Source organism: Ctenopharyngodon idella, chromosome 20 (assembly GCF_019924925.1).
Source record: "Ctenopharyngodon idella isolate HZGC_01 chromosome 20, HZGC01, whole genome shotgun sequence".
In the NCBI taxonomy this organism is placed as follows: Eukaryota; Metazoa; Chordata; class Actinopteri; order Cypriniformes; family Xenocyprididae; genus Ctenopharyngodon; species Ctenopharyngodon idella.
In genome coordinates, this window is record NC_067239.1 from 1,809,196 (window position 1) to 1,835,086 (window position 25,891).

General features: G+C 36.4%; 3 protein-coding genes and 1 non-coding gene across 7 annotated transcripts in view; 3 read left to right on the forward strand and 1 right to left on the reverse strand.

Moving 5' to 3' along the window:
- Positions 1–6,449: 6,449 nt before the first annotated feature.
- On the forward strand, positions 6,450–18,408 carry eif2b4 (eukaryotic translation initiation factor 2B, subunit 4 delta). Of its 3 annotated transcripts, none has more exons than XM_051874954.1 (14): positions 6,450–6,468; positions 7,938–8,018; positions 8,450–8,487; positions 8,647–8,827; positions 9,962–10,162; positions 11,273–11,355; positions 11,987–12,078; positions 13,631–13,745; positions 13,825–13,901; positions 14,017–14,119; positions 14,195–14,322; positions 14,405–14,582; positions 17,799–17,979; positions 18,071–18,408. In XM_051874954.1, exons 2-14 carry the CDS (start codon positions 7,970–7,972, stop codon positions 18,268–18,270), a joined length of 1,626 nt encoding a protein of 541 aa, XP_051730914.1. In that variant the 5' UTR covers positions 6,450–6,468; positions 7,938–7,969; the 3' UTR covers positions 18,271–18,408. The 3 variants fall into 3 exon arrangements, with proteins under 3 accessions (XP_051730914.1, XP_051730916.1, XP_051730915.1); XM_051874956.1 differs by having other exon boundaries at positions 11,276–11,355; XM_051874955.1 differs by having other exon boundaries at positions 9,965–10,162.
- On the forward strand, positions 7,095–7,177 carry trnal-cag (transfer RNA leucine (anticodon CAG)). The gene has a single exon. It is a non-coding gene; the product is annotated as a tRNA-Leu (tRNA).
- Positions 18,409–19,711: 1,303 nt separating the features above from the next.
- On the reverse strand, positions 19,712–23,691 carry atraid (all-trans retinoic acid-induced differentiation factor). Its single transcript, XM_051875021.1, has 7 exons — positions 23,526–23,691; positions 23,237–23,364; positions 23,085–23,153; positions 22,919–22,990; positions 20,811–20,932; positions 20,632–20,732; positions 19,712–20,549 (listed from the first exon to the last, which is right to left on the reverse strand). Exons 1-7 carry the CDS (start codon positions 23,649–23,651, stop codon positions 20,445–20,447), a joined length of 723 nt encoding a protein of 240 aa, XP_051730981.1. The 5' UTR covers positions 23,652–23,691; the 3' UTR covers positions 19,712–20,444.
- A 1,069-nt stretch (positions 23,692–24,760) lies between these two features.
- Positions 24,761–25,891, forward strand: part of snx17 (sorting nexin 17) — a 40,612-nt gene continuing 39,481 nt past the window's right edge. The window contains exon 1 of one of the 2 annotated variants that reach the window (XM_051875005.1): positions 24,761–25,518. In XM_051875005.1, the coding sequence (XP_051730965.1) occupies positions 25,459–25,518 (60 nt within the window). In that variant the 5' untranslated portion in view covers positions 24,761–25,458. The remainder of the gene's footprint in view (positions 25,519–25,891) is intronic. The other variant, XM_051875006.1, reaches the window with a different exon arrangement.

A 25,891-nucleotide genomic window follows, 5' to 3' on the forward strand; every position in this document is an offset into this window, starting at 1 on the left:
CAGACCAGAAAAGCGCTGATTGCGAGAAAACTTAAAGTCACCATGATATCAAAATGTCTTATGGAATAATACCAGAAAAGCTGCAGATAAACGAAAATATTTAATTTCAGTCATATTCACATTGTAATAACATAAATAATATAGTATTATCACATAGTAATAATAATAATATCAACATATGTTCACATAGAAATAATATAGCTGAATATCAATGCAGCTTATTAGATAGAGATTAATAGAGATTTCATACTATAAAGACATATGAAACATTATAGGCAAACTCTGCAAAGAGTCCGCTATCAGAGAGCAAATGTATCAGGCTACAACATAAGCAGAAGAAATGGTGTAGTTTTTTGCACTTATGCTGTTGTGGTCAAAAGTTTACATACACCTTGCAGATTCTTTAAAATGTTGATAATTTTAATATAATAAGAGGGTTCATAAAAATTGCATGTTGTTTTACTGATGAAGTAACTATTTCACATGACACATGTTAACAGTCCACAAGACAAAATGAAAGCTGAGTTTAATGCATCATGTTTCCTTCTTGAGCATCGCTGAATTTGCACCTTTTGTAATAGTTGTTTACAGGACCTCGATTGACTATACAGGTGCTGGTCATATAATTAGAATATCATCAAAAAGTTGATTTATTTCACTAATTCCATTCAAAAAGTGAAACTTGTATATTATATTCATTCATTACACACAGACTGATATATTTCAAATGTTTATTTCTTTTAATGTTGATGATTATAACTGACAACTAAGGAAAATCCCAAATTCAGTATATCAGAAAATTAGAATATTGTGAAAAGGTTCAATATTGAAGACACCTGATGCCACACTCTAATCAGCTAATTAACTCAAAACACCTGCAAAGGCCTTTAAATGGTCTCTCAGTCCAGTTCTGTAGGCTACACAATCATGGGGAAGACTGCTGACTTGACAGTTGTCCAAAAGACGACCATTGACACCTTGCACAAGGAGGGAAAGACACAAAAGGTCATTGCAAAAGAGGCTGGCTGTTCACAGAGCTCTGTGTCCAAGCACATTAATAGAGAGGCGAAGGGAAGGAAAAGATGTGGTAGAAAAAAGTGTACAAGCAATAGGGATAACCGCACCCTGGAGAGGATTGTGAAACAAAACCCATTCAAAAATGTGGGGGAGATTCACAAAGAGTGGACTGCAGCTGGAGTCAGTGCTTCAAGAACCACTACGCACAGACGTATGCAAGACATGGGTTTCAGCTGTCGCATTCCTTGTGTCAAGCCACTCTTGAACAACAGACAGCATCAGAAGCGTCTCGCCTGGGCTAAAGACAAAAAGGACTGGACTGCTGCTGAGTGGTCCAAAGTTATGTTCTCTGATGAAAGTAAATTTTGCATTTCCTTTGGAAATCAGGGTCCCAGAGTCTGGAGGAAGAGAGGAGAGGCACACAATCCACGTTGCTTGAGGTCCAGTGTAAAGTTTCCACAGTCAGTGATGGTTTGGCGTGCCATGTCATCTGCTGGTGTTGGTCCACTGTGTTTTCTGAGGTCCAAGGTCAACACAGCCGTATACCAGGAAGTTTTAGAGCACTTCATGCTTCCTGCTGCTGACCAACTTTATGGAGATGCAGATTTCATTTTCCAACAGGACTTGGCACCTGCACACAGTGCCAAAGCTACCAGTACCTGGTTTAAGGACCATGGTATCTCTGTTCTTAATTGGCCAGCAAACTTGCCTGACCTTAACCCCATAGAAAATCTATGGGGTATTGTGAAGAGGAAGATGTGATATGCCAGACCCAACAATGCAGAAGAGCTGAAGGCCACTATCAGAGCAACCTGGACTCTTATAACACCTGAGCAGTGCCACAGACTGATCGACTCCATGCCACGCCGTATTGATGCAGTAATTCAGGCAAAAGGAACCCCAACTAAGTATTGAGTGCTGTACATGCTCATACTTTTCATGTTCATACTTTTCAGTTGGCCAAGATTTCTAAAAATCCTTTCTTTGTATTGGTCTTAAGTAATATTCTAATTTTCTGAGATACTGAATTTGGGATTTTCCTTAGTTGTCAGTTATAATCATCAAAATTAAAAGAAATAAACATTTGAAATATATCAGTCTGTGTGTAATGAATGAATATAATATACAAGTTTCAGTTTTTGAATGGAATTAGTGAAATAAATCAACTTTTTGATGATATTCTAATTATATGACCAGCACCTGTATGCACGGAGCGTTCTTTAGAACTTCCGCAATAATATAAGCCAGCTGGAAAACTTCCGGTGAAATGTAATAATCAGATATATAGTCACTTAAATAGTCAGGCATTATAGCATTAATTTAGTTATTCAAACGCAAGACGACATAAAAAAAATAAATAAATAAAGACGTACCTCAGTGTTCCTCCTCGGCTAAATTTAATTCGACTATCAGATTTCACACTTTCGTGTGGGAAAAAAAGTGTCAAAAATTAAACATATATTTATTGTGCACTTTAGTTAGATCAATTGGATAAAATGTGTTTTCACAAGTGTGCTGAAATCATTGATCTTGTGCTGCTCTGAAGGGAAAGAGCGGTGCTCGCTTTCTGTGCAATTCATTCACAAGACAAGTTATTGTTTTTCATTAGATTTTGTGAGTACTTCATACTTCACATTGACAAAATGTATTTTTAAACCTAGTTATTTTATAATGTTTAATATTTACCCTATTCAAAAGCGAAACTAAGTGAAAAACTATTAGAGGAAATGGCTAGTATTTGTGCAAATAAATGCTACTCTGCCGCCACCTGCTGGTTATAGTGGTAATTAACGTCTTTTTTGTTTTTAAATAAGTGTTTTATATCAAATGCTGGATTTCCTGCATTTTGAATCATTTGGTTTTACAAATGGGGACAATCTCAGAAGGATGAACAAGTAATGTGTGTGGTCATCACATTAAAAATAACATTAAAAGTGCTGGAAAAAATAATGCGTGTGCGTGTCTAATTACAGACACGGCATTTATTAAACGGTCCCAATAGCTTTGTCTTTATTTCAATCAATCAAACTGGTTTATTGGCAAATTAGGTATATGTGATAACTGCATTAAAATATAAATACAACATTAAAAAGTCAACCACTGATGGTTTTGTGTCGATGTACAGTGAGCACAGAATGAACAGCTAACAGTTCACCGGAAATGCCCGACCTGGCTTAACGACAACCAGGAAGTAACCGTGCATATAGTCAATTGTCCTCAGTGTGAAAAGATCGATCTCAAAATCCTACAGTCACTGTTAGAAAGGGTCCAAAATGCGGAAGATGCTGGAAAACCAAAGAATGTGCAGGACCTGGAGGATTTTTCTGAAGAACAGTTGGCAGAATTTTAAAATTCAGATATAATTTTGTCTTGCAAAGAAAATCATCACTGCTCATCAGTTATGCGACATCTTCGTCAGGGCAGTTCTAAAAAATAAAACATTAACATTTTTACCACAACTGTAAATTGAGCATGCATGATAAATGATAAATACTTACATAATTGGACCAACAAGGCAACAACACGGTTTGGTAAGCTAAATGTTTCCATTGAATCAACATATTATTTCTGATTGAGCCGAATTTAATAGACTGTTGCCACAATTAATAAAATTCAATTCACAGTCTGAAATTTTTGACAGTGTATGTTAGTTTGGACAGTTGAATGGGGGAGGGAGGGCTGGGAGGAAGGATTTAATTTGAGACTATCTGTGATTTTATTTTTTATTTTTTTGATTCAGTGAATGCACAGTTATGTTTTGTCTTGATAAATACCAATACAAAGACTAACTTTGCACATATGGAATAAGTCATTCTGAGCAAACATGCAGTTTCATGAACTCTTGGGAGGCTAACAGTACATTCTAAACTATCAGCCTGAAAAATGAAGGCTGTAATATTGTTGTCCACTAGAGGGAGCCACCGGATAAGGAATCTTTTAAGCTAATCATTTTCTATCAATTTCCATCCCTTTAGATCTAGTTCATTTGTATAACTATGATGTACTGACAGTTTAGTTTTATATAATTAGTGTACACAGAAATCTGTGAAATGCTTATAGATCATTAAATGTTTATTTACACGTTATAAAACACATTTTTTCAAGTTGCCAGATGTGATTAAATATACTGCTGTCCATTTAGAATGAAGACAAACTGTACATCATGTGTGTAAGAATTATTTTTAAATAAATAAAATTATTAGGTAATCATGAATAAACCTCTCAATGAGTAAAACTGGCTGTGTCTACACTATGATAGACTACACACAACATTATAATATTATTTGCATAATATTTAAATCATTATTATTTTAAATTAGTATTTTCTAATTTTGGTTCATATTAGGGTATCTCTTGTAAGAAAGTAGCAGTGGCTGGGACAGACTTCCACTTAAAAAGATGCAATCTAATCCTGTTTACATGAAATAAGCTTCTCCCCAGCAGGTTTGAGCTTACGGACCTGTTGCTATGACAGCAACTCCCGGATGAGCTTCAAAGAACCTAACAATCCTGGATCACGCCAAATCGTCAACAATGAAATCCTGCTAAATTAGTTATCCACGTATGAAGAACGGACCCCCGGCCTGAATCTGGGTACCAAAGGGAAATGTATATGAAATACAAAGCTACATCTGTTTATGTAATGAACTGGTTACCAAAAATGACTAAAATGTACAGTTTGTGTTGGTAATAAAAGGCTCCTTTCAGTTTTTATATAAACACAGCTTTGAATAATGTTTTCCTACAAAATTGCCTTGTTAAAATCCCTAAGATGGCATCTACTTCTCCCTTCAAAAAAAAGTTTAAACTCCATTCGTAGTGTTTGTGAGGTTTTAAGTGTCACACTTACTGTACTGTTTACCATGATTGGCTATAAATTATTTGTGAACGTCACAAATCCTCCTTGCTCTGAGAAACCTCAACATTCAGCAGATGAATTGAAAAAGAGCCTTCTGGCAACTCTAAGCATACATCATTACATCAGCTTAAACATCTGAAGAAACAATAATCAAAACAAACAGCATAACATGTGCCTCTTCCTAGAGATCAAATAGATATGATAATCTATTTGATCCCCAACATTAACATAATAGCAGCATGAGCAAATACAAAAGATATATAGAAAGCCTCAGGTCACTCCTCACGCAAGTGAAGCCTAAAGAGACAAGAGGGGGAACAGACAGTGAAACATATCAGAAATCTCAAATTGAAGACATGAGTGGTAATTTTGGTAAATAACAACATTTGGAACATACATTAGAAGAGACTTTTCTTACTTTAGGCCACCCTCTCCTTCCCACATCTGTCAGATACAAGCTGCAGCCATCTTCTCATAAACTTTTCAATATCTCCATCTAATTGGGAATTTGTTGCTTTATTGAATTGGTTAAATTTTGAATCTTTGAAATATACATGCAAGGCCAGTAGAAATTATGAAATATCACAGTGTGTGAAAGTATAACTAGTACATACAGATGCACCTTTGACCCTTTCAAGGTCCAGAAATGTACTAAAGACATCATTAAAACAGTCATGTGACTGCAGTGGTTCAACCTTAATGTTGTGAAGAGACAAGAATACTTTTTGTGCGCAAAAACAAAACAAAAATAACAACTATATTCAACAATCTCTTCTCTTTGAATAAAGTTGTTATTTTTGTTTTGTTTTTGCGCACATAAAGTATTCTCGTCAGGCGTGTGGGGGAACGGATTCAGACAGCTGGACTGTAGTCGTCAGATTCTGTCCCCCCATGTTTCTTACACATGCAGGTTCTGATATTTATCACACTGATTCTGGTTTAGCTAGATAGGCGATACCAGGGATATTCAATCTTTTAGATGCCACAGACTTAAATATGAAAACCCAAATATGATCATCCTTGTGCGAAGCACCCCCATTTTAAAATGTAAAAGGCAGCTATATATTTTCATGTATAAAACCTCAATTTATACTGTGAAAAATTAATAAATATGTGTAAAATACTTATTATTCACTTATTTTTTATACTCACTATAAAAATGTGCTGTTATATGTATTATTTATTTAAATCAAATTTATATGATTTTTATTTGATATCATTTTTATTTATTTATTTTACTTTTTAAACATGTTTTATTCTTCATTTTTCACATGTTTTACACATTTACATACTCTTCCACTCTTATTACTCTCTTGGGACCCCAGTTTGAAAACTTTTGGGCTATAAGGTAGCCTACAGAATCCTAAATATTAGAATATGATTAAAAATGTAAAATCAAACGTGTGTCTAGCTGATCGCTTTTTAGCATGTTTACATTCCTTAGACCACCAGAGGGCTCTGGAGTGCTTCGAAACGCCGTAATTCATCCCAAATCCTTTTCAGAATCAGTTTGCTAAAAAGAAGTCTTCTGAAGAAATTAAACACTGCGGAATCGGGTAGGAGACAGGTTGAAAGCATCAATTATGCAACAGGTAAACTTTACAAATGTGCGTGCTGTTTCTGAACACGCTAGTAGCTGTTAATGACTTTAAACATCTAGCTGCAAGTGTTTAAAAGTCATTGGTTAAGTCGGTGTTCTTCACGTTTTGTCATTTTAGTAATGTTTTGTGCGTTGAAATAGTGTTGTTTGTGACTGTGTTTTTCATTAAAGAATGTTCATTTAAGTTACTGTAAAATTTTCATGGCCCAGTTTCACAGACAGGGCTTAGCCTAAACCAGGATTAGGCCTTAGTTCAATTATGGTATTTAAATACCTTTATAAATGTTCACTAGAAAAACACATTGCCGGTGTGCATCTTGAGACAAAACAATGTCAGTAACATAATTTAAGATATGTCAGTACAAGTTGCTTTTAGTTAAATCAGCTCAAAGATGCATTTTAGTCTAAGACTAACTTAAGCCTTGTCTGTGAAACCGGGGGCATAAGTTATTAATCTTTACAAGCTATTGATCATTTGTAAAGATTTTACAGCAGTTGAAACAAACATCCTTAATGGTATTTTAATACACAATTTAATTCACAATTAAATTCACAAACAGCAATATTTTAAAGCTTAAACCGTTACTATTTATGTCATGATGTTCCATTACCGCGTATGTCAGGATGGCCGAGCGGTCTAAGGCGCTGCGTTCAGGTCGCAGTCTCCTCTGGAGGCGTGGGTTCGAATCCCACTTCTGACAGCAAAATTTTTTTCTTTAACATTATGAGAGCTTGTTGTTGTTCCTGCACTAAGCGATTGTGCTCCATCAATTTAACCGTAAAAAACGTTTTATCCCGTCTGAGAGGCTGTGAAAGGCGGCAGTGAAAGTGTCTCATTTCTTGGTTTCATTTTTGAAATGGTGTTTGTTGTGAATATTTAGATCTGGTGACTTTGTTCATACATTCTTTATTTAGCTCACAGGCAGTATTTAAAAACAACATGACCAACTGTAGTGGGAAATCTACTCACCTTCAGATATAAGTTGATATATTTCACATATTTACAATATTTGGAGGGGACATACATGTATACATGTTGTTGTTAAGCATTAGCTTATTATGTTAATTTTTACATTTTTCATAATCTGTCTGTAAATGTTTGTATCTCAGGGGATACTAGGGACGTTATACTTTGTAGTTTTAGAAAATCAATACAATACTTAATACTCTTAAATGAAAGTTTATATTCAATCATTTAGTCATTTAATCATTTAGTTAGCTACATTGAATTCAGTTTTAGGTCAACAATATTTTGATTTTCTCAGGCAATTTCTGTCAACACAATATATATATATATAGTCTTCTATAATTATTATTCATGCAACTTATATAGTGTTTATTGTACAAATAAATTAATAATACATACATTCATACATTATACATGAAAAGAAGGAAAAGTCAGCTTACTCGTTTGAATCGCTAGAGGGCGGTGTAATTCCTCCCGACTGCTTTTCACATCAGATTACCAGCGAGAAGTCACGAAGAAGTGAAACATGGCGGATTCGGAAGGCAGACAGGTTGACAGCATCAATCATGCTATAGGTAAAATATACAGATTTAAACTTTCTTTGTACGTGTGCTGTTACTGAGTTAAACACGTTCATAAGCAGTCGTTTAAAGTGTTAACAGAGAACTTGTGTGACCGCTGGTGACGCCGTTGATCGCCACTCTGCCATGACACAGCTGACTTCACATGCACACTGGAAATTACATCATGCAGTGTTTGTCATTTTGAACATGTATTAAAATCTAACTATATAGACACGATCACGATGTTCCCTATGGTTTGCATGTACTCCTACTGTGCGTTTGCAAGATAAAGTGAATCTTGATGCAACATTCATTAGTTTGGTGTATAGATCGAGTGAACAGCATGATGAAATAACACTGCAAATCTTCTACCACTAGCTTTTGTGCAAATAAAGGCCAGTTTTAACATTGGATACGTTTAAATCATTTTACGTGTGTCATAGGTGAAGATGGCAAGTTGCACGAAATTGTACGAGCGAAGGTAGGTCAAGTCTTTATTTTATTAATATTAATATGCATTATTTTTTTATCAATATTCATAGTTTATTTCTTTGTCTTTAATGTACTTTTTTTATTTACTAAATGTCACTGTTTATTTAAAGTCATGCAGACTGTGATTCTCCTCTGTTTTTATCTATAGACTGAAGGTAAGGAATTGACCAAAGAAGAAAAGCAACGTCTTAGGAAAGAGAAGAAGCAACATAAAAAGGGTAAAAAAGATGACAAAGGTCCTCCGGAGAAGAAGGAGAAGGAGAAAGAGAAAGAGAAAGCATCTGTTCAAGCTCCATCAAAGCCGGTCACACAGAGCCCGACACATAAAGGTACTTCAGTCCACTGTGCTGCTGCTTAAAAATGATTTTCCTGCAACATAAAGTTTATTAAAACTAATTAAATTTAGTTTGAAATTTTGATTTAAAATGGGATAATTTGAGGAGAATTATTTATTTATTTTTGTATTGGTATATTTGTCTCTGATTGAGACTAGATTAATATTTAGAGTTTCAGAGTTGGCTAGGGGATATATCATGAAATTTGTGCTATAATCAGGTCCCCGGTGCATCTGCCAACCCAGAAAACGTGAAAAAGCACAACCCAGTAACTTTGTTTTGGCAAGCCTTTCTCTGGAAGCATGTGAAAAAAACAAGCCGCTCAGATTTCGCTCCCCTAGTGATGTAGGAAGGGATCTTATTATAATATTACCGCCCCTTAATCTGCACGTTTCCACCCACGGTGCCGCCATTTTGTTTTCACAAGCAAAAACGGTGTACCAGTTCTAACGCCATGGCATTTCATGGTTCTGTTTGTTAAACATGTACGCTATGTACAGTGGGCGTCCATACGGGTTTTGCACAAAAGATTAACATGACGGCACATGCTAGTCGATGAGTTGAATCAACTCCACAGCAACTACATAAATTTACCCACTAACCATTCAGAAACGTCTAAAAGTTGTAACTTCTTCCTGAGTCTCTCCATCAGTGTCGACTCCGGTTTGAACAATGTAAAGCTGAACACCGTTACTGACAATCCTCATTTTGGCTGCGTGAGATTCTCCAGCTTTGTTGTTGTTGAGCTGTTAAAGCTCCGCCCTCTTCTGGAAAGGGGGCAGGAGCAGCAGCTCATTTGCATTTAAAGGGACACACACAAACGGCGTGTTTTTGCTCACACCCAAATAGGGGCAAATTTGACAAGCTATAATAAATGATCTGTGGGGTATTTTGAGCTGAAACTTCACAGACACATTCTGGAGACACCAGAGACTTATATTACATCTTGTAAATTATAGGTCCTCTTTAAGGAAGGAGGGAGTTAACAACAGTCATGCAAATGAATTTTTTAACTCTATATGCGTTACTGTTATTTTTTTATGTCTTGGCTTAAATAGTCTTTTAATAGCTTTTTTAGTCTATTGTCTATTTTTGGGCGTTTTTAATTGTTGTGCCCTTTGACCTCAGCAGCGGCTCCTGTGCCTGTAAGCACATCTGCGTCTGAACCTCTTGTGGCCGCAGAGAAGCCGGTGAAGACCAAAGCAGAGCTGCGAGCAGAGCGCCGGGCACGGCAGGACACAGAACGGGCATCAAAACAGGGCAAGAAGGAAGGGGGGCAGCAGTCCACCTCCAGCAAGCCTAAAGCTACCCCTAGTGAACTTCAACCAGGTAATTCAGTGCTACGGAAAAGGATATTCCAGGATGTCAAGTTTGGGCATTGCCACAGTGACTGATGAATGCCCAATTTTTTATTTTAAATAAAAATGAAGAAAATATTCAAAAAGTGCAAACGGATTAGTTCACTTCAGAATTAATATTTCCTGATAATTTACTCACCCCCATGTCATCCAAGATGTTCATGTCTTTCTTTCTTCAGTGGAAAAGAAATGAAGGTTTTTGAGGAAAACATTCCAGGATTTTTCTCCATATAGTGGACTTCACTGGGGTTCAACGGGTTGAAGGTCCAAATGTCAGTTTCAGTGCAGCTTCAAAGAGCTCTACATGATCCCAGACGAGGAATAAGGGTCTTATCTAGAGAAACCATCGGCCATTTTCTAAATAAAATAAAAATGATATACTTTTTAACCACAAATGCTTGTCTTGCACTGCTCTGTGATGTGCCACACGTTACATAATCACGTTGGAAAGGTCACACGTGACGTAGGCAGAAGTACCGCGGTAGGGTAAAAACTCCATCTTATTTTCTCCTCCAGCTTCAAAACTGTCTGACATACCCTTTTTTTGTAAAGGGCGTTTGACTTAGTCTTTGCACGTTCGCTTTGTAAACACTTTTGTAAACACGTTCTGTACTTCTGCGTACGTCACGCGTGACCTTTCCAACATGATTACGTAATGCGTGGCACATCGCAGAGCAGTACAAGACGAGCATTTGTGGTTAAAAAGTATATAATTTATTTATTTTTTTTTAGTAAATGACCGATGTTTTCTCTAGATAAGACTCTTATTCCTCGTCTGGGATCATGTAGAGCTCTTTGAAGCTGCACTGAAACTGACATTTGGACCTTCAACCCGTTGAACCCCAGTGAATCCACTATATGGAGAAAAATCCTGGAATGTTTTCCTCAAAAACCTTCATTTCTTTTCCACTGAAGAAAGAAAGACATGAACATCTTGGATGACATGGGGGTGAGTAAATTATCAGGAAAGGGAATAAAGTGTTTAACTGTTCATTTAACATCAAAGTGCAAATAGCATGACTGATCAGTTTTAGTATTCTCCACAGCGTTGTTTTTATTTACTTTCTCTATTTCCTGTTAGTAGTGAAAAGGTTACCGGAGCACGTTCAGGTGGACGACCCCGCTGCGTTGAAGAAGTTGGCCAAAAAGCTTGAGAGACAGCAGGTGAGACAAATCAACGCTGTCCCGCTTTGCCTCTTGATTACTGCCCGATGACGGATGATGGATTCATCCAGGTGTTTTCTGAGATCCATTTTGCAGCGTTTTTAACCCAGGTCCTTCCCATCTCTTACAGAAGTCAGGGCAGGGATGCGGTTTAAATATAACTGGAGTCCAGGTCTGGCTCCACACTTTTGTGTGCAGTGAATTGTTGAATTCTTTCTTTGTTTAATGTAGCCTAATTTTTATTCTTGGTGAAAGTCGTTGACTCTAATTTGCTTTTAATGTCCGTTGGAGGTGATTTCCTTGTGATTATCTTCATTTCATTGTGTTCATGTGATGAGCTAGATAGATGTCATATGTGGGTGAACTTTCAAGTGTGTAGTATTATTTTTTTTTTCTTGATTTATTATAATTTTTCATTTGTTATTTGTTAGGTGTAGATTTATAACACTAGCGTAAAGCTTTCTTAGTCGTCTGTGGAGCCCTTCTTCAGTTGTGCACGTCACGTATGTCTTCATGTGTTCTGTTGCAGCCTCAGCTCTTGACCTGAGGAGGGAGGATGTGACCTCCAGAACATCTGTCCCTGAAGGAACAAAATATTCACATTGAATGCTGTTGTTTGCTCTTCTCTTAGGTTCCTTTGAGGTCCGATTATGGCTACAAGGTCAGCCTGTTTTCCCATCTACACCAATACAGCCGAAAAAACCCTCCAACCCAGCAAATCAGGTAATGTAACAGATGGATCTTCTGCTAGAGTTGGACGATGTCTACAGTGAAACATTGGGGTGGGGGGACTTAATTCATTGGAATGAATTAAAAACACTCGCTCTTCTCCTCGTCAGTGGACACACACTGTTAATGTGGCGGAGAAAGAGAGAACATGCACAGAGCTGGAAAGGCTTGAATGAACTGCGAAGTGGCTTTAGATAAAACTACTAGAGGATATAGCGCTGAAATATCAATACCACAAACGATCCTGAGTGCTTGTGGTGTGATCCGCAGCACTGTTATGACGCGCTGCTCACTTCAACTAGAAACAGTAAAATGCTACCGTTCTGTCTCGCGGTCCGTATGGAAACATGGTCCGCCATTTGAATTTCAGTGGTGTAGTTTGAATCACGATGCCGGCTCAACACCGTGATATCTGTCAGCATCGGTGATGGACGATGGCATCATCTATCGGCCCAACCCTATTTTCTACTTATTATAATTTTACCTTAAAGGGGTCATACACGGGGAAATCTCTCGTTTTTATCCTTTGACAAAATTCATTACTTTTTAAAAATTTGGGGTTGGTAGGATTTTTTTTTTTTTAAAAATGTCTTTGAAAGAAATCTCTTATGTTCACCAAGGCTGCATTTATTTGATTAAAAATATGGTAAAACCAGTAATAACTATTATTACAATTTATAATTTTATAATTTAAACATTTATGATTATTATTAATGTTGAAAACAGTTGTGCTGCTTCATATTTTTGTGGAAAATCATGATAAAATTTCTTTTCAGGATTATTTGATGAATAGAAAGTGTTTTTTGTTTAATTAATTGAATCTAAGCTTCAGAAACAACTTTAATTTAATTGTAGGTCTCAGAGAGCGGTTGGAAATAGTCATGACAAAATATGGCATAAAAACTTAACTAACATTATAAGTGGACCTCAGTCGAAAAAAAAAATACATGAATGCTTTTACAATTAAATTTATTTATTTATTTATTTATTTATTTATTTATTTTTGGGATGAACGTATTAGAAATTAATTAGGGATGCTTTATATATCGGCCACCATATCAGTATCGGCATATATATATTCATTTTTAATATTATCTTTATCGGCCAAATTTTCTTATTATATATTAAAGCCGATAAATAATGGATTATTTCCTTCAACTGAGACACTTCAGATGTGCAATGTTCACCATGATGGTTTTGAATTGCTTGAAATATGATTGAAAATCACTTCAAAAAGGAAAATATAGTTATGTACAGCGCAAGTCTGTTATATAAGCTATAAAATTATAATGAGAACATTATAATTGTGTACTTGGGACATGGATTTTAATGGTGAAACTTTTGTTTTTATAATCAGGCTCTCAAAAATTATATTAACATTTTGATTTAGATTTATCAGCCAATATATCGGTTATCAGCTTTAAAATATAAAGAATTATCGGTATCGGCCAAAATTGTCAAATAGGTGCATCCCTAAAATTAAGTATGTATATCCTAAATGAATTGGTTGTTTGACCTGTATTGTTTGATATGGTTTATTTTGTAGCATCCCTGCCACGGTCATTCACCCATCCATTGTTCGGTTGGGTCTGCAGTACTCTCAGGGCATCATAGCAGGATCCAATGCTCGATCTGTGGCCCTACTACATGCCTTCAAACAGGTAATTCATAATAAAAACACATACAATTGCTTAGAAGTTCTTAACTTTTGGATTTAATTAATCAGACATCATTTTCTAGGTTATTCAAGACTATAGCACACCTCCGAATGAGGAGTTGTCAAGGGACCTTGTGAACAAGCTCTCGCCCTATATCAGGTTTACTTTCTTTCTTCCTTGTGAAAATTGATGTTCAGATGTAGATTATTTAATTTGAACTCTTACTTGGAAACGGATATTTGACAGACACTGCCAATCCTTCTTAACCCCACAGTTTTCTCAGCCAGTGTCGGCCTCTTTCAGCCAGCATGGGCAATGCCATCAAGTACATCAAGAAGGAAATTTCAAATATATCCAGTCAATGCAAAGAAGAGGAGGTAAGAGTATTCAGACTCACTTCAGAAACATTTATATTCAGTACTGAGTTTCTAAAAGCAGCGTTTTCTCAACAGGCAAAAAGGAGACTGCAGGAATGTATTGATAATTACGTAAATGAGAAGATCGTTTTGGCTTCTGAAGCCATTTCGAAGTATGCTATTGAGAAGATAAGTGATGGAGACGTCATTCTTGTTTATGGCTGGTAAGATTTTTCACTGAGTTGCCGTAATCCTGTAATAGTCTGGATTAATGCTTTCAGAAGTGCCTTTCTTGTGTTTTTCCAGCTCTTCACTCGTCAATCACATTCTGTGCAAAGCTTTTGAAAAGGAGAGGAAGTTCAGAGTCATAGTCGTGGATAGTCGGCCCAGGCTGGAGGGCCGAGAGGCGCTGAGGCGTCTGGTGAAGAAAGGCATCCGATGTACTTATGTGCTCATATCTGCCTTGTCCTACATCCTGCCTGAAGTGAGTCATTCCTTTCAGTAAAGCCTGAGATTTTTTTGCAAGCACATTTTATTTTTAGCTCATTGTGAGGTAATGTGCTTTCTTTCCAAAGTGCTCGTACCTTCAAAGGATTGATTATGTGCGTGACATCAGCAGTAGCTAAAAATACAACTTAATTATGGGTTTAGTACTTTTGATCTTAAAGATACACAGTGGTGCTAGTAGAGCAAAGGGGTGACAAAGATGACTACTCGGTTTTATAGAGCATGTGGACTTTATTTGCACAAGTATACTTTTGATAATGACACTCTATGGCCCTGTTTCCACCTGGTATTAAAGGGTTAGTTCACCCAAAAATGAAAATAATGTCATTTATTACTCACCCTCATGCCGTTCCAGACCCGTAAGACCTTCGTTCATCTTCGGAACACAAATTAAGATATTTTTGTTGAAATCTGATGGCTCAGTGAGGCCTGCATAGCCAGCAATGACATGTTCTCTCTCAAGATCCATTAATATACTAAAAACATATTTAAATCAGTTAATGTGAGTACAGTGGTTCAATATTAATATTATAAAGCAATGAGAATATTTTTGGTGCGCCAAAAAAACTAAATAACGACATATAGTGATGGCCGATTTCAAAACACTGCTTCATGAAGCTTCGGAGCGTTATGAATCAGTGTGTCGAATCAGTGGTTCGGAACGCCAAAGTCACGTGATTTCAGCAGTTTGGTGGGTTGACACGCGATCCGAATCATGATTCGACACGCTGATTCATAACGCTCTAATGCTCTTAAAGGTCTTACGGGTTTGGAATGGCATGAGGGTGAGTAATAAATTACATTATTTATTACATTTTTGGGTGAACTAAACCTTTAAGATGTGTTTTGGTCGATCTTATCACAAGTGAACGACGCTAAATGCAGGTGTAAAGGGTCTAAAACTTCTTGAAAACGTTTTTTTTCGAAAACGCATTTGACCGGATTGCTTTCACAGTGTAAACGCTCATGTGGTCGAATGTGTTTAAACAGCCACAAAAGACCGTCTACTCTCCACATACTGACCTAAAACGTTATGGGAAGCGCTCTAGCCTGACAGGATTTAAACTTTGTCGGCTGAAGATCCAAGTTTGGTTTGAAGACAAAAAAATGTACCAAGCACAATGTTCTCTCACCATTCCAGATTTCTAACACACACTCATAGCGTTCGGTCGGTCTTGTGAATATCAGAGCAGAAACAAAAGCTGCTGTTCTCGGTGTGTTTTTTCATTGTCTCCAGTCGCGTTCATATGTAAATTGCGTGATCTTATTTTACCCATTTAGATCGAAAGATCTGGAAAAACACGTACATTTAAACCCGACACCCTCAAAGAAATTAGTGGTTGAAAGTGAACAAAAGAGATGGATTAAAACACCAGGTGGAAACAGGGCCTTATGGTGTACTCACACTAGGCACGGTTGCCTTTAACCGAGCGCGATTGTCCCCCCCCCCACTCCCCCGCTGGCCTGCTCTCACACTGCGCTTAACATTCTGGGCCGGAGCACGCTTACATCATATACGATGCAACTTTTTGAATGGAAGAAAACAGGAAGAAATGCACTTTCGCTAAGATGCTGCCTAATATATAGGCTATTTATAATTTATGCTGCGCAGCGATTTTCAATAGCACGTATCAGAGGATTATTACAGCAGCTGACGTTAATGAAGGAATTTGCAGCTTTACTCGCAAACTACAATTCCTGTTCATCAATAATGTGAGAAGCAGACCCGTTATAAACCCAAATACACTTAAGTGTACTATCAGAGTAGTAATAAAGATGTTTGCCATCATGATGATGACAGTAGCACACACAAAAGTAGTAACTGTTCTGTGCTCAGGCACGGTTAGTGCTCACACTGCATGCGAACCGCGCTCTGGCCCATCTCTTCCAAGTGGGCCAGGGCCGGATAAACAAACCGCGCCCGGGCAGGGAACGGAGCGCTCACTCTTGTCAAACGAACTGGGCTTTGGGGGTCAAACGCGCTCAGGCACGGTTCAGAGCGCCTACTGTGAGTACACCCTTAGATTACTATTGCGGTTTTATTTCATCTAATTATATGGCACTGTGAGGTTCTGAATGTTTAGATTGTTACGTTATATAGTGTTTAAATATACATTACCCTTAAAAGCATTTAAAAAAATGTTTTTAAATGTTTTTGAAAGTCTCTTCTGCTCACCAAGGCTGCATTAATTTGATCAAAAATACAGTAAAAACAGTAATATTGTGAAATATTATTACAATTTAAAAGAACTCTTTTCTATTGTAATGTACTGTATTCCTGTGATCAAAGCTGAATTTTCAGCATCATTACTCCAGTCTTCAGTGTCACATGATCCTTCAGAAATCATTCTAATATGATTATTTGCTGCTCAAGAAACATTTATGATTATCACTCGCTGTTAAAAGATATGCGCACAAATTCTAAAAATTGGGATTTTAGAATTTGCGATGCATTTTTTTTTTTATCTGATAAAAAGACATGCTATGGACTTTGGAAATCTTTAAGAAATAAATCCCTCGATGTGCAACAAAAAACTCATGTGACTTTGCCTCAACAGAGGATGTGATTGGATAACTGGATTAACCAGCGGATCAGCATCTCAAATGTTCTGAAATGCCTGAGCCAAAGTCCGTATTCAGAATGATTTTGTATAATTCCCTCCCAGAAATGTCTCGCACGATTGCATTTGCAAACACCAGCATCCGAACGCAAGAGAACATGACAGTGTTTATTTCATTTTGTCTGCCACTTTGAGACGCAACTCATTTATGATGTAGGGAAAAAAAATCTCAATTGCAGCAACTTCCATTTTTAATACAGATATTTTGCACCAGTTTACCAGGAAGTGATGCTTTTGTTCTCATGAACACGAGATGGAAACGCTGCTTTATTCGTTCCAATTTTGCACACAAGTTAAAAGCACAACTTTAAATGGAAACATAGCTAATGTTGAAAACAGTTGTGCTTCTTCATATTTTTGTGGAAACTGGTGAATAAATAAATTTTTTTCAGGATTCTTTGAATAGAAAGTCAAAAGAACAGCATTTATTTCAAATAGAAATGTTACCGTCTTACAGTCCACTAACTTTTGAATAGTGTACTCACACCACAGTTAACTGGCCTTTATGTTGTCATTATAAATGTTTCCATGAATGCTGAATCAGTACTTGAACTCTGCACTCTTGTTTCCAGGTATCTAAGGTATTTCTTGGTGCCCATGCACTTCTTGCCAATGGATATGTGATGTCACGTGTGGGAACTTCCCAGATTGCTCTGGTAGCGAAGGCCTACAATGTACCAGTGCTGGTCTGCTGTGAGACCTACAAGTTCTGTGAACGAGTGCAGACGGACTCTTTTGTATCCAATGAATTAGGTATTTAAATTATTTTAAAATTTTTATTTTTGTTATTAACATTTAGTTATTTAAAAAAAAAAAAAAAGTAAACCGTATTGTATTTTTACAGATGACCCTGATGACCTGATTGTGACCAGAAATGGGAAGACCCATCTAGAGAATTGGCAGACTGTTAAATCACTGGGGCTTCTGAACTTGGTGTATGACGTGACACCACCAGACTTTGTGGACCTTGTGATTACTGACTTGGGCATGATCCCCTGCACCTCCGTGCCTGTGGTACTGCGAGTCAAGAACGTGGATCAGTGAAGAGCAGACGAACACGGTTCTGCTTCCCTCTCGCATCTGCACATGAAAGAGTGTCTGCTCACAGGACTTCTGGCATGAAATAAACATATCTATGAAATGGAACAAGCTTTTCAAATAAAGCTACGGTTTATGTCCTCACTGCCGGGATCCTTTCAAATGTTTCATTTTGAATTGTGTAACTGGTCCAATTTCAGTTTCTAAAAGAAAAATTACAAAGTCCATTTCAACCCACCTAATGGAAAATTCTCAAATCAGTACTTAAAGGATTAGTTCACGTCAGAATTAAAATTTCCTGATAATTTACTCACCCCCATGTCATCTAAGATGTTTATGTCTTTCTTTCTTCAGTCAAAAAGAAATGAAGGTTTTTGAGGGAAAACATTCCAGGATTTTTCTCCATATAGTGGACTTCACTGGGGTTCAACGGGTTGAAGGTCCAAATGTCAGTTTCAGTGCAGCTTCAAAGAGCTCTACATGATCCCAGACGAGGAATAAGAGTCTTATCTAGCGAAACAATTGGTCATTTTCTTAAAAAAAAAAAAAATGTATACACTTTTTAACCATAAATGCTCGTCTTGCACTGCTCTGCGATGCGCGTTGACAACTATCACGTAAAAAGGTGACGTGTGACGTAGGCAGAAGTACTGCTGTAGGGTGAAAAACTCCATCTTAAATCTTTTGTTTTACCTATTTTTGTAAAGGGTCTTTGTAGACACTGGTTCGGTACTTCCACCTACATCACGCGTGACCTTTCCAACGTGATTACGTAATGCGTGGCGCAGTGCAAGATGAGCATTTGTGGTTAAAAAGTATATAATTTTTTTTTTTTTTTTTTTAATAAAATGACAGATGGTTTCTCTAGATAAGACTCTTATTCCTCGTCTGGGATCATGTAGAGCTCTTTGAAGCTGCACTGAAACTGACATTTGGACCTTCAACCCGTTGAACCCCAGAGAAGTCCACTATATGGAGAAAAATCCTGGAATGTTTTCCTCAAAAACCTTCATTTCTTTTTGACTGAAGAAAGAAAGACATGAACATCTTGAATGACAAGGGGGTGAGTAAATTATCAGGAAATTTCAATTCTGAACTGAACTAATCCTTTAAGAATTGTTGTACACAAGATCATGAATGTCAGATTCTCTCATTCTTGTGTCAGATCCACAAATCTCAAGAAGGTGTCTGTTGCTTTTAGTTTTGGCCCATCATGAATGGTCAGTGCATAGACATAAACATTTATAATATCTATCATCCTTTTTGGATAGTTGCTGAAATCCTTTCATAGATGTGAAAAAAAAAAGGGAAAAAGAACATTGAGCAAATGTAAGACCGTGCAAAAGCCGAACATGTTGCATAAGGGGTTTTGTTTGTATTATCAAAACCTTGGAAAGGCTAAAGAAAAATAAATAATTTCGATATAAAAAAAGCTGTTGTTTGCCGATTCTTTTGTGACCAATCTTTATTTTAGGTTCTGAGGTACATGCTGAATTCCTTACCACAACACTACATTGACAAAACTGAGATTTGCATAAAGTAACTTATGTCAGTATTATACTAATAGTGTCATATTAGCAGATGAAACAGATTCCCTTTACTCTAACAAAAAAATAAAAGCATATAGAGGTTGCATGGTCATCGGTTAGTATCGAACATGTGACGTCTGTAAACAGCTGGATGTGGCAATAACAATATACATTTTTTTCACAAATCACAAGTGACATTCATTTCCCTCCCTTATAAAATGAAAACACTTCAAATATCTTTAAAATGAAGACAATTTTGTCTTAAAGCAACACAAAATATTTGTTCTTCATAGCCATTACTAAAATATCTCAGTGCTTAGAGTCAAAACATCTGTCAGAAATGTGGCAATCAGCAAGGTCAGTCTATGGTCAGTTTTCCCTTTACACAGCAGTCTTTTCAAGACTGTGAAAACATGTCAGTTTTCATTTTATAAAATCTATAAATAAAAAGATTTAAGGGTCAAAACAAAGTGAAAGTTATTAAAAAAAGAATGTCATGTAAACTTGCTTTTGTCAAGTTTAAAAAACAAGAAACTAAAATGTTCATTAACCTTCCAGTGTATGAATCTCTTGCATCATTTTCAGTAAACTCTCGATGCATTTTGTGGCATGTGCTCCACTGTCACTCCAGCAGCCGCTTCTCTTTTAAATTCAAGTGTTCTCAACCTTTCGTCTTTGTGTGAACCAGAGTAAAGATGAAACCACAACTGTGAATCCGGTGAGTATCCCAAGCACCTTAATTAAGGGAAAGTCTCCCTGCAATTGAGAACAAATAATGAACGTGTGCAATAAAGGAGCAATGGCCAACCTGTTGAGGATGATTCATTGGGAGTCTCACCTGTCTCATGCATTTGTATCCGTGGAAATTATGGAGACAACTGCACTCAAAGAACCCTGGTCCGTATGGGCTGCAGAATGAGTTTTCAGGGCAATTCCAGGCTGAAGAGACAAACAATGTTCAAGAAGTGCATCGAAAGACATTTTAAAGAGTGATATCCCAGTTTATTGATAACTTACGCATCTGCACCGTCTGATTGCAAATGTTTTTCTGTCCTTCGCAGATCCTGGCTTTGTTTTTCACTTCAACCTTCTCCCATGATGCATTGCCCCCCGGACACTCCAGTTTTGAGGGTAGTAAACTGAGTAAAGATTTGTCAAGTTACCTTACTGTGTTAGTTTAGGGAAGCTTGTTACCGCCACGGAATAAAACAATTTAAAAGATAATTGTGACTTTTTATTCTTCTTTTCCCTCAGAATTGCGGGATATAAACTTTTTTTAAAAAACCTTTTTAGTTTTTAGTTTAAACTTTTTTTAAAACTTTTTTTATAAAGTTCAGTTCTGAGGGGGAAAAATATATATATTTATTTTTTTAGAATTGCGAGTTTACATCTGACTTTATATATCTCGCAATTCTGACTTTATATCTCGCAATTCTGACTTTATAACACACAATTCTGACTTTATAACGCAATTCTGACTTTATATCTCGCAATTCTAACTTTATAACGCAATTCTAACTTTATAACTCGCAATTCTGACTTTATAACGCAATTCTGACTTTATAACTCGCAATTCTGACTTTATCACTCGCAATTCCGACTTTATATCACGCAATTCTGACTTTATATATCTCGCAATTCTGACTTTATATCTCGCAATTCTGACTTTATAACACACAATTCTGACTTTATAACGCAATTCTGACTTTATATCTCGCAATTCTGACTTTATAACACACAATTCTGACTTTATAACGCAATTCTGACTTATATCTCGCAATTCTGACTTTATATTTCACAATTCTGACTTTATAACGCAATTCTGACTTTATAACGCAATTCCGACTTTATAACTCGCAATTCCGACTTTATATCACGCAATTCCGACTTTATATATCTCGCAATTCTGACTTTATATCTCGCAATTCTGACTTTATAACGCAATTCTGACTTTATATCTCGCAATTCTGACTTTATCACTCGTAATTCTGACATTATAATGCAAATCTGACTTTATATTTCACAATTCTGACTTTATAACTCAATTCTGACTTTATATCTCTCAATTCTGACTTTATATCTCGCAATTCTGACTTTATAACGCAATTCTGACTTTATATCTCGCAATTCCGACTTTATATTTCGCAATTCTGACTTTATAAATCTCGCAATTCTGACTTTATCACTCGCAATTCTGACATCATAATGCAATTCTGACATCATAATGCAATTCTGACTTTATATCTCGCAATTCTGACTTTATAACGCAATTCTGACTTTATAACACGCAATTCTGACTTTGTAACGCAATTGCAACTTTATATCTCGCAATTCTGACTTTATAACACGCAATTCTGACTTTGTAACGCAATTGCAACTTTATAACTCGCAATTCTGACTTTATAACGCAATTCTGACTATAACTCGCAATTCTGACTTTATAACACAATTCTGACTTTATAACACAATTCTGACTTTATAACACGCAATTGCGACTTTATATCACTCAATTCTTAAAAAAGTAAGAATTGCGAGATGTAAACTCACAATTGCGAGAAAAGTCAGAATTGTGAGATAAAAAGTCGCAACAATTACCTTTCTTTTTTTTCTTTTTTTATTCAGTGGCGGACACAAGCTTCCATATTAGCTTAAATAAGGGATTTTCAATCTTTGAGATGCCATGGACCCCCAAATATCATCATCCTAGTGTGAGGGACCTCCATCCTAAAATGTACATATTTTTATGTATAAAGACCAGATTTATACTATAAAAATATAATATAAATGTGTAAAAAAAAAAAAAAAAAAAAAAAAGTTTTAAAAATATTTAGACATTACTTTTTTTTTTCACTGGCTATACTATAGCCCTGTACTGTTAATGTATTATGTATTTATTTAAATATTTTTATTATGTATTTATTTTAAGAATTGTAATTTATTTTAATCAATTTATTTATTTAAATCTTATTATTTTATTTATTTTTATTATATATTTGTTACACTATTTTTCTCTAGACTTGTCCACTGAACCCCTAGCAGTTTTGGCCCCCTGGGGGTCCTCAGACCTCAGTTTGAAAACCCGTGTCTTAAATGTTATGAACATGATATGCTCATGAATAACTTACAGTTGGGTAAGATGGCTGAAACCCTCAAATATGAAATCGCTCAGATTGGAGATGGGGTTGTTGGAGAGATCTCTGTGTAAAAACAGTTTAGATATTGCATTTAGTGCTAAACAATGACAAGTGCACATATTATAGATAATATAATGTACCCTGCTCCGGTACGTACATTATGACTGCTGTGAATGAATTATACAGGTGCTCTACATGACTGATAGAGCAGTTTGACAGGTCCAACCTAAAACAGTACAGATAATTGTATACAGTTAGGGAGGGGAGTCACAATTAAAACATATGTGGAATACTAGAAAGTTTTCCTACCCTATAATGGTCTCTACATTGCTGGTATTATTTTCATAACAGCAGCGTCCTTTAAAATGGCCTTTTGTTAGGCAGAAATCCCAGACAGGACTGTCTTGTCGTACAGTCCCTTCGCACATCTCACATAACTAACGAAAACAAAGGTGAAAGGTTTCAAAATATTGCGTGCATGAAATATGTTTATAATTACAACATCGATGACAGATAACAACAATGAAAGTAACACTGTAGCATGTTTATTGTAATCCTTTCGCTATATAACCGAGTTAGATTTAGTCGATCATCTCACCTGCGCATCAATATCCTGACTGTCGGCATATACATTGAATAAAACAAATAAAACAGAACATAAATATACAGTAGATACCGCATATGTTGTAACGCCAGTTGTCATTTTCGCCAAAAACAAAGTCATGTGACACGATGATCATGTGACGTCCAAAGGCCGCGACACCCTTCATGACAACCAGGCGGCGCAAATATTTTGCATTTCTCATTGTGAAATTTCGATAGAGACGAAACACAGGTGTTTTTACACAATCGACTTTGTTTGAGTGATCTAGATCCTTGTCGCAATACCTCCAATATTAGTTCAGATTCAGTTTGGTTATTAAAAAGCACATTCCACAAATACGGATAACTTATTTTTAAATCAGTACAGGCATACATTCCCTGTTAATTAATTAATATATGGTTAATTAACTATTATCTAACATAAAATAACCTAGTATAAAATGTAAGTAGTTTTAAATACATTAATACAATAAATATCTCCCCCTTAAACGGGGATTTTGGACTGTCCCATCTTAGAGGTAAAATTCTAAAAAAAAAAAAAAAAAAAAACTGAAATAACATTATGGACCCGATCTAAATATTTTTCTTTCATTTATGGGAATTATAAGTTTATTCTTAATTACAAAACAACATGGTTCCAAACTATGGTGTTCTGTGGCGGTATAGGCTAATTTGGGCTAATAAACAAATTACTAGAAAATTGAATTAATTTTCTAAATTAACTAAATTAGTAGGCTAACCTTATTTTATGTAATGTTTATTGCTAAAATAAACTGCAAAAAATACAAAAAAAAAGTGGTTTTATACATATAAACCCATATAAAATTAAAAAAAAATAACAGCTCAAAAAAAAAAAAAAAAAGTTTGACCTCCCGACAGTCATTAGCTGAAACTTAAGCACCTAATTGAGAAGATTAAACTTAAAATTACTTCAGAGTTCAGATTGTTTTCGTGGGATTACAGAATACCTCAAGTGACCAATGTGTTTTAACCAGAAAAACTATTATTTAGCAAATTTAAAATATATTCCGTTTAACTTGCAGTATCACAGAGCCATTTTGAGCCTGTTTAAATGTTAAACTTAATATTGAGTGTATTCAACCAGAATTAAATACAAGTCGTAATGAAGAAATTGTTTACTACAAACTACGCTTGCGAACATGTTCATGCCAAAGCATCTCGAATGAACGTTTTTTACGCAATAACACCCCCGCAGAAGGAGAATGGTTTGATCCAGACTGTTGCAATGCTTCGGGAGAGCGCAGATACATATTGAATACATTATAGCAGAGTGCTGGAAGGTTTCGCTATAATGTAGACTGATGTGTGTTCGTCTTAACGCCCTAACAAGTACGAGTACTGTATCGGTATCTCGAAATGCACGCTGCGACAAGCAGTTTCTTCATTTGTTTCCTCTCCATACTCGTTCGTATGTACCAATGTAGGTTCAAACGGGGGCTGTAGACAACCGCGGAGCACCTTTACGTGGAGTAATCTGAAAGTTAATTGGATCGTGGGCCTTTGCGACGACACTTGTGTGTTCTGCAGACTCGCTTCCCACATTCTTTCACAGTGCGCGAGGAAGTGAGAGGACAGATTTGGCGATAAATTGCCGACAATGAACGTGGAATTACCTCCAGTTGCAACATGGCTGCTGCTTAGGTGTTTATTGGAAAAGTTCAGCCCTGAACATTAAGAAAGTTTTTTTAATTATCCACTTGGCAAAAAAAGAACTTTCCTGGCATAATTCAACTCTGGATTGGACTGGACTGGAGAGGACTACACAGGGAGTCAGAGCGAGTGTAGCTCGCCGTCATTCAGTTTGGTCCCTGCGAGACAGCAAACCAACACCGAGTGCTTTCCGTGAACGTTCTCGCTTTTAACAGCATTTTCAACTTCGTCAAAGACGTGTAATCTTACAGTAGAAAATGCATTTCTCCATCCCCGAGACGGAGGTTCGCTCCGATGAAAACGGATCTTCATATGTGGTAAGTGTACTGGAGGTCAAATAAACATTCGTCTAGCTTTTACATTTGGAGACATCGTTGAATAGTGTCGCTTTAAATCGGTGTTTTGAACTAATCTTTTAAGCGAGCGAATCTTCTGCTGCCTGACTTGAACGTGAGGGAACGTTCATTCAGATCGTCACGAGTCAGTGTCGTGAACAACAACAAGAATTGTTATAAATACATTAAAACGAATCATGACTAGACCATACAAAATTAAGCGAACAAGAAATAAAATGGAAGTAAAATTTGCCTATTTAGGCTATTATCATTTTTTTCTAGTCATTCACAGTTGACAAAATACGAAGGAAACTATAGATCTGCTTTGTTGTCATTGGAAGGAAAAACGGATATG

What these genes read in the sequence shown, in the direction of transcription:
- eif2b4 (XM_051874954.1), top strand. Translation starts at nt 7,970, where the DNA reads ATGGCGGATTCGGAAGGCAGACAGGTTGACAGCATCAATCATGCTATA. An exon ending in AAAAGCTTGAGAGACAGCAG is followed by an intron (nt 11,356 to 11,986) that starts GTGAGACAAATC and finishes CTCTTCTCTTAG; the next exon opens with GTTCCTTTGAGGTCCGATTA. An exon ending in GTCAATGCAAAGAAGAGGAG is followed by an intron (nt 14,120 to 14,194) that starts GTAAGAGTATTC and finishes TTTTCTCAACAG; the next exon opens with GCAAAAAGGAGACTGCAGGA.
- atraid (XM_051875021.1), bottom strand. Translation starts at nt 23,651, where the DNA reads ATGACTTTGTTTTTGGCGAAAATGACAACTGGCGTTACAACATATGCG. An exon ending in GTCAGGATATTGATGCGCAG is followed by an intron (nt 23,365 to 23,525) that starts GTGAGATGATCG and finishes TGTTTTCGTTAG; the next exon opens with TTATGTGAGATGTGCGAAGG. An exon ending in CAATCAGACGGTGCAGATGC is followed by an intron (nt 20,733 to 20,810) that starts GTAAGTTATCAA and finishes TTGTCTCTTCAG; the next exon opens with CCTGGAATTGCCCTGAAAAC.